Source organism: Rhagoletis zephyria, unplaced genomic scaffold (assembly GCF_001687245.7).
Source record: "Rhagoletis zephyria isolate East Lansing unplaced genomic scaffold, Rhagoletis_zephyria_1.1 Rzeph_scaffold_00244, whole genome shotgun sequence".
NCBI lineage: Eukaryota > Metazoa > Arthropoda > Insecta > Diptera > Tephritidae > Rhagoletis > Rhagoletis zephyria.
The window spans coordinates 129879-139067 of NW_016157328.1; the positions used below are offsets into that span (position 1 = coordinate 129879).

Consider the following 9189-nt stretch of genomic DNA (forward strand, 5'->3'; position numbering starts at 1 on the left):
GGACGGACGGACGGACAGACAGTCACCGCTTAATCGATTTCTCTTTTCATTCTGATCATTTATGTATACATTTGTCTATATCTATCTCGATTCGTTTTGCCTGTTACAAACAATCGTTATGTGAACAAAGTTATAATACCCGTGTGCACAAGTGCGCTCGGGTATAAAAATATTTACTACATGTCTCGCAGATATGTCTTGAGGAGAGATTCCTAAAGCAGTTAGTCTTCATAAAACACTTCATTTTCACTTGAGGTTTCAGTATTTCCGAATTCTCCACCGATATTATTTATATTCAGACATTTACCAAAACTCGCTGGTAACTTCCTGAAAAGAATACGAATGTTTATGAAACTAATTGGTTAAAAGAATGTTCAAAGCTCTATTCACTTTGAATAAAAAAAAAAATCGAAATTTCAGTCCGTGAGCTCTCTCAAGAATTTGCCTTTTTGCGAAGGCGTTAGTGTATTTGTAACATAGGCTCGGCTACGTTACAGGAGATGAAATGTAATCCAAATTGAGGCTGCTATTTTTTTTTTTGCTATCACATACTTCCATTTTCACTATGTATCACCATTAAAATGGATTATTTATCACCAAAAAATGTTGGAGATATTTTTGGAGATAGCTAAAAATTCGGAAAAAGGTGGGCCATCCTATTTTAGCACTTTAGCGATAGCGAAAGTTAGAATCCGGCTGATGGTCGACACAGCTGGCTTTTTGTTTTCGAAAAGAACCTCATCAGCAAGCAACGCTATGTTTTCAGATCTAAATATTTTAGCATCCTTTCCAAATTGTTTCCCATAATTTTCATATTTATTTGATAAATAATTGCAAAAAATACGCGTTTTTTCTTCTAAGAGTTTCATGGAACTTTCGCAAATATCAGCAGCACCAAATTTTTTTTTTCAACATGGTTGACAACCGAAAAAGGCTTTTATTTTTTCGAACATCCAATCAGCCAAACTTCAAACAACTTGCGTTTCGTGATAGCATGATAGCCCAGAAAAAACCCGTTTTTCTTGGAAACGGCTAAAAACGGCAAGTTAAGTAAAATAAATTCAATCATTACATCTTAATTTATCCATTTCTGATTCCATTTTGTTTGCCGAAAGTTAACAAAATTGTAAAAGCTTACAATGGAAATAAATCATAATCATAATTTTTGAGGTTATGAAAATAAGTCAGTTTTTTGCAAACAAATGATTAAAAGTTACTTTTTTAAATTGGGACATAGGTTCTCACTTAGATAAAGTTTGGTTTCGCATTAAAAATTTTCCTTTAGTTATTCGAACTTTACAAAAACAATGCACTTGAAATTTATAAAATAAACCGGTTGCGCAAACAACGTAGCAATAACGTTTTGAAAGTGTAACTTTGGTTTATTGCTGTATAACGGTGTTTTTATTTTACAAAAGCTAAGTGAAGTTTATTTGGAGTATTCTCTACAGAATGGCAACAAAAAATAATGTAAAACTGCCTTTACGAAATTGGACTTTCGCACAGCCAAATGTATCATTTGACCTAATGTGATATGTTAAAGCTTTATTTGAAAGACTTTTTGTGCCAATTACTAATCCGTAAGTATAAAGTTCCCATCAGCTCTAGATGGTCACGAGGTCAAAGTGTCATAAAATCACGATTTTTGCAATGTTTGAGAAGCTCTAGCAAAGAAATAAGAGGTGATAAAAATTAAAGCTAGAAGTCTCGACTACTGTTCCTGAAAATACCATCCGTGCACCTTGACCTGATAGTTCTTCTAGTATTCAAAAAATAAAAATAAAATATATAGAAAATCAACGCGATTTTCAATCGATTAAAACTTACACCTTATTATACTAAAATTTTACAGGTTATAAAACTGCATACCTTTCTTGAATTTTCCTAAGGTCTGTATAAAAATTGATGAATAGAAAAAATTTTAACTTTAAAAACCTTACAAATATTCAACAAAAACCATTATGTACTCAGCTTTGCACTATAGTGTAAGCGTTAAAAATACATGCATATGTACATACATATGCATATCGTCGTTTAAAGTGCAAAACCTCGTATCAACAAAATGCGAAACCGCGTATCAGCAAAATGCAAAATCCGCGTATGTGAAGTTGTAGAAATAATTTTCTAGAAATAATTTTTATAAAGCAATCGCATTTCTGGCTAGTATATTTCAGGACGAATAGATAAGGATTGAGCCAAGAGCTTGTGTGAGCAAATCCAATTTTTGGCAGCCAATGTCAGTTACGCGGTTTTGCAGAATGACGATACGCGGTTTTGTACTTTAAACGACGATATAATTTATAAGTCAAACTACATCTTGAAGGAAGTACAATTTTCATACTGACTTTATTTTTGCATTATCCTCAGAGATGGCAAAAATATATTTTTTTGAACTCATATATTTTTATTGCGATCTGTTTTTTTTTCTTTTTAACATTAAGCAATATTTGAAACTTAAATACTAAATAACCACCATATTCTATTCGCAGGTATTCAATGTTATTATAGATCTAATATTGATTTCCTTTTAAGGCGCTGGAATGACACTGTATGAGAAGTGAGTGTAGAAATAAGAGGATTTAGGTGATCATGAATTTTTTGTCAATGCGCCAAGGCGTGCTTTTTAATTTCGGAAGCAACAGTAGGGACTTTAAGGTCACGGTGTATTTGGTTGTTTCTGACATAGAGCGGAGCGTTCACAATCATTCTAAGAGTTTTTGATTGGAATCTTTGGAGTATTTCTATATTGAAGGTTGCTGCAGAGCCCCATAATTGTATTCCGTTTGTCCATACTGGTTTTAAGGCACATGAATAGAGTAAGAGCTTGCTCTCGAGTGAGACTTGCGACTTCGGGCTCAGTAACCAATGTAAATTTCTGAGCTTCATTCCCAGTGCTTTGAGTTTAGTGAAAATATGAGTTTTCCACGTAAGCTTGCTGTCGAGGTGCATGCCTAAGTATTTTGTCGCATCACGCTGTGGAATATCCACGTTATTGAGTTTTACGGGCGGGCAGGTTTTACGTTTAAGGGATAACGTAACCTGGACAGACTTTGTTTCATTTGGCTTAATTCGCCAAATATGTTGAGGCATTTTGGAGTTTAACCGAGGCGAGTTTTGGATGAGATTGCAAAAATTAACTAACTTTTATTTGCTACGTATCTACAGAAATTTCCACATACTGTGTGTAAAAATATATAACATATTTATTGTAGGATATGCATGAGTACAAAGCTTGAAATAATGATTGCTAACTGCTAACAATAAAATATATTTTTGCTTAAAGTTTTCTCATATAATTAAATTAAAATATTTACTTAATTTTTTTAAGGTTGAGGACATTTATGATGCAATCGATATTGAAGACGATCCAAATCATTTATCAGTAAATCAACCCGATATAATTGAACTAAGTCCTGCCGATTTGAATGCAGCTGTTCAATCGCCGAAGCGCGCCCGCCTCAACATAAACTATTCGATTGGACCTATTGGAGAGTTGGATAAACAAATCCAACAGCAAAGGCCACAACAACCACAAAAGCAAATCCACCAACAACAAATTCAGCATAGTATAAAACAATATAAAGTGCAACCGCAGCATATAGTTGTACAAACAATAACGAATGGCAGCAACACAACCTCAATCCAGGCGATCAATGCAGCGACAGGAAACACAATCGGCACTGTAAGTGGGTCTTTCTCCACAGTGGGCTTATCGCATATCAATGGCACAATGCCAAACAATCGTCGCAAAATACAATTAGTTAATCGTATTGTTTAAATTTTCAAGAAACAAACAAAATCAAACAGAAAGCCATTCGGCCATTTGTTCCTAAAGAACAGATGATAGGTAGGAAGAAAAAATGCTGTTCCCTTTAAAATAATGTACAGCATGTGTGTGTTTACATAAATAGGTAAACAATATTTAACACATTGTATACGATGTTATTTGAAAAGTGTAACAAAAAACATTAGCGAAGTTATCTTCAAGGATCAAATAATGTATCAAATCAAATTCAATCATTTGTACGTGTTTTACGCTTGCACTATATTTTAACAATCAGTTAAGCGTAAGCATCTTAATTAACTCCACTTTACAAATGATTTAGAAATCTAGTTATTTAATATTATCTGATTCGTTTTTAAAGTAAATTTGTTTCATTGACAATAATTACAAAAAAAAACATTAAAAATTAAATTAAATCAAATGAGAAATAGTAAAAGATGTTATGTGTTAAACACATTTTTTTTTGGTAAATTAATGGGCTAAAGTAATAACTTCATCACTTTTTGAAATTTAGAGATAGGTGAAATGATAGTAAATTGTAACTAGATTCAGATTTGAATGCGTTTTCTTTTTTCACCTAAAAAGTACGTCTCATCTAACATAGTTGTTTAAATATTTAGTATTTGAACAATTAATTTTTGATGATTCCTTGTTATCATATATCCTCCACAAAAAAGGAAAGCTCTCAACTTTCGGGAATTTAAAAACCATTTTTGCTTTGAAAACGAATTCTCTAATATTGCTAACAGTATGAAAATTTTAACACGAACCGTTTGATGTGTACAAATACGCTTAAAATGTGGCGTTCACAATAAATTTCTTACAATAACTTTATATTGTGTGTATATGTTCATATTGAATTCACATTTTTAAGTTGCAAAGAATTATGAGTAAAATATCGCACCAGTTCTCGAAAAGTATATTGTATTAACTGAAAGTCTCCGAGTCGTAATATAAGGTCATACATACATACGTAGCTATTAATTTGCAGCCAATTATATTAAAATATCACTTATGCTTTTGCTGGAAAACAGTTATGAATAATATCAATAAGATGGATTTATTGTTAATACATTTTTGATGGTCGTGCGCGATATGTCTGTCTGTATAAATTTATATTCGTAATATGTAATAGTAAATTATGCTTATTGCCGATATATTTCACATCATTTCATTTTTGTTTGTCCGAGCTCTGATCACATATATATGGGAGCATTTATAAAATGTCTACAATCTTCAGTCATCCGTTTCCGGGAAACAATAGAACTGATATAAAAAAGAAAAAAACTTTATTTGATTCTTAATTAATCATTCATGTATTTACAAAGCAATAAAAAACGTATTTTCCATTTTTGTTTATGGCTATAGTTTTTCGCAAACCAGAAACACTTTTCACTATTTGAACAAAAAAAAAAAAGAATCTTACTTGGTACTGCGATTCTAATTTATAATAACCAAATAAACTTTAGACTGACAATAGGATATGCATACTAACTACTAATTTTGGGCACAAAATCAAATTTTATAAACTTGACGAATTAAAACGTTTGATTTTTGTAATACTAATCTTTTTATTTTCATAACTTGATCTCTTTGCTTCGTAAGCTCATATTATAAAATCTATTTCGATAATTATAGAAATGCTAATGAATTATATTTATCTTGAAACACTCTTGCTATGAACACAATCAAGGTGGTGCCCGACAATGCGCAACTCGAAACTAAATATCGCAGCCAAGCTCTAGCACCTGAATTCTGATTTTTGTTTTTCTGTAAGTTCTATTTTTTTGTAATCTGTAATGTATATAAAAATGGGCTTTATATATTTACATGTGAATTTTTTATTTAGCATTGTTGCTAAGTTATATGTTCATATATGATTTTCTATGATTTTTCGGGTTTCATTCCTGGTTTTGATTGTGTTCAATTTGGTAAAAATATAATACAAAAATAAAAATTATGACTCAGCATAATTTCTGCAATTATCATTTTTTTTGTACCTGTGTCGCTCATACATGCACATTGAATGAAATATAAACGATTTTGTGGAATTGTTTAATACTTAACTGATGAGTGATTTGCTCGTTTTAAGTAATTTATATTTTAAATTTAAGGAGTTCCAGAGGTAGTTTGGATTCAAGAATAGTGCGCAATGCATTTGGTAGATATAAGTTTTTGGATTTCCCACAGAAAAACGTTGCTTAGTATATACATATACATATATGTAATAAATACACTCATACATGGTATAAAATTAAGTGTTGCATTTCAAGTCATTCCTCACTTAATTATCTTATATTAATTCCAAATAAAAAAACAAATGTAAGTCATAAATAAATCTTGCCAGCTCAGTATTTAAGATATCTAACTAAAAACGAAATTCCAGAAGAATCGTTTCTAATAGCGATAACTCACTCCATAGTAGGTTATACGTTATACATTATCTTAATGCAGAAAGGCCGTGACTTGTTTTCTTTCAACATCAAACTTTATAAAAAATCTACATAGATTACCACCCCAAAAATTTTAAACCATTACTACAATATTAAATCGTTTAGTCATAAAAAATTTTCAACAGAAATCTTAAATTCTTATTAAGTGAAAGGCCTTTCAAAATGAAAGTACGTACGAGATAATAGCCTTAGACGGCATGAATGTAGAACTCATTCAAACAGTCAATTGAGAAAAATCAGAAGAATAGATTATATAGATACTAAAAAAAATTACAAATATTGCTGTAAATAGTAGTTCTAAGAAACTATTCGCAATATCATATCTTTATGGTAATAAATACTAACGACAACCGCACCAAGGCATGATAATTATATAGCCTCCGCATTTATAAACGCATTTACGGAAATATGATTTCATTCTTTTTTTTCAAAGCGTTGCCAGACGCTCAAAAACGAAAGCAGAAAAGTACAAGTATAGAATTTTTTGTTTTTAAACTTATCTTCATCAAACTTAAAAGAAATAGTACAAACTTAATTTACATTAAAAGATATTAGTGCGCGGTTAATTCAGCGACGAAATGTGTTGTAGTTCACTGCTCTATGTTACATATCGTTACCTTAATTTACAAAGGCCCTAACCAAACTTTTTTTCGAAACTGCGGTTTTCATAAATTTTGGTGGGATATATGAAAATACACCTTCACTAAAATTTGAAAGTGTTAGTACCAAAAACAAGGGAGTTATGCCACTTTTTGAAATACCCTAACCGTATGCATGATTTTCTTTTCATAGGGTTTTTTGTTTCTCCTGTAAAATATAAAATTTGCTGGTTAGGGCCATTGTGAATTATGGTAACGATATGAATTACTATTTTTTTTCGTACCTACATACATATTAACAAGCATGACCATGTATACTAATATAAGCATTTGTATAAACGAAAATTTATATATGTATGTACATTCATATAAAACTATATAGAGTATGCAATTGGAAATTGGGAAATGTTAATACGATTAAATGGTAATGCAATTTTGCGAGTGTTGGAAAATATATATGTATACATTGATGATATAAAATGTCATGAGTGATGTGTCGATTGTCGTCGTGCATTTAACTATAGAATGTAATATGTAAGTTTATAATAGTACACTTATTTTTATATCAAACTTAAGTAGTTTGTAAAGAAGAAAAATGCGGAATTGTATGTATAGCCGCGATAGTCTGGGAGATTAGGCGCGAATGTTCCCTTTTTTGTAAATGAACAAATTTTTGCATTCGAACAAGGAAATTAGAAAAAACCAAATTTTTATAAACTTGTTAAAACCTTTATGTAGAGTACATATTTGGGAAGAAAAAAAGTCGAAATTAAAATGCATATATATATTATATATGTATATATATAAATAAATACACCAAATTTTACTAATTGTTTTTGATTGCCAGAGGAAAACGCACTAACAGTAAACGCCGATTGGACCGAAAGGCGGCGTTATACGCAGATATAACGAAATACGAAAAGTGATATTTAGAGCAACATAATAATAATATTTTGGAAGTTGCTCATTTTTTACGTGTTTTGCGGAGCTTCTCAACTAATAAAGGGTAATGGTTCTTTTCTTTTTTTATGGTAGAAGTAATGAAAAAACTTGTTTGGATATTGCTCCGAAATTCACACTTCTAACTTGTCTGCTATGGGAGTTGCAATGCTTCAGGAATGTTGGTGTATGTTTAAGTTTCACTTCAAAGAAGGGTCAACGTAATGCAAACAGCTGGAAAATATGGGCTTTTCATGGAGAGAGTTCTGTGTTAGAAAGAGCCGTCTACGAATGGTTCACTTAATTTCACTGTTCAAGATCCACCTCGCCCTGGTCGACCAATCGTACAAAAAATCGATTTCGATTGTCGATTGACAAATACAGATTTCGAAATAGTTGAGCAGTCATGAAACAACTAAACATCCATCACCAAACAGTATTTAACTATTTGCAAAAGGCTGGATAAAGAAAAGAATTGTGGGTACTTCGTGAACTTGTGGTAGCTGGGCTTGTTGGAGCAGCACTTCTAAGCCCCGCCTAGATCGGTTTATCCATCAATCTTTCATAGTCGTCAAGCTCAACAAATACTAGGTTTACATATAAGTAGATTATCCTCATTTTCGAGCTTAACTCCCAAATCTGTAATTAGCAAAAGAGATTAGCCATATAAAATTCGTCCCATGGTAATCTGCAATAGGCGGAGGTTGGGCTTCGATCACGGCATCCATAGGTCGAGAGTCGGTGTAGGTGGTGACCGACTCGTTAAGTGGTTGATCGATGTAAGTCTGGACTGCGTCCATGTACTCGAATAAAGATGCCTTATGGCATTATGAAAGCGGCATTACTGCCGCACTGATGAAAATTTGCAACACTGTTGTAACTGCCCAGCTGATAACACGTTGCTTGAAATTCATACCGAACGCGAGATACTTTAATAATTCGCACAACACTGCGGTTGTGATTTCTATTCGAACAAGCCCGCTTTCTCAAGCAGGGGTTTGTTGGGGTGTTCACGCCTTTAACATCCAATCATAAACTGCGTACTAAGCATTTTGTTATGCGCCCTTACGGGTAGGTGGGACTCAGGCGACATCGGAAGGCATCCTTCGCTGTCCGAAGTGCGGTGCTCTGACAAGTCTGTAGCTTCGTCCACTGCGCCCAAATAGTCCGCGGCTGGCCAATTGCCTTGTATGTTGCCAGCAACGTTCGAGCGACTTGAGGAACTTGTTGCGTCTCTGTACTTTATTGACGTACACGTGTGCGCGGAGAAGGAAATCAGGCTATCAAAGGTAAAAGTATGTTTACATTTAAATGTTTTCGTTATTTTTTTGGCCTTTTATAACAATTATATTCAACAATTTATATTGAGCTCGAGGCCGTTTTTTTAAACGAAAATTTATTGTGGAAAAGCAAC

At 32.5% G+C, this 9189-nt stretch overlaps 1 protein-coding gene across 2 annotated transcripts in view; it reads left to right on the forward strand.

Moving 5' to 3' along the window:
• jumu (Forkhead box protein N4 jumeau) overlaps positions 1-7010 on the forward strand; it is a 105181-nt gene extending 98171 nt beyond the window's left edge. For both annotated transcript variants that reach the window (XM_017609656.1, XM_017609657.1), the window contains exon 3: positions 3329-7010. In XM_017609656.1, the coding sequence (XP_017465145.1) occupies positions 3329-3778 (450 nt within the window). In that variant the 3' untranslated portion in view covers positions 3779-7010. The remainder of the gene's footprint in view (positions 1-3328) is intronic.
• Positions 7011-9189: the final 2179 nt, after the last annotated feature.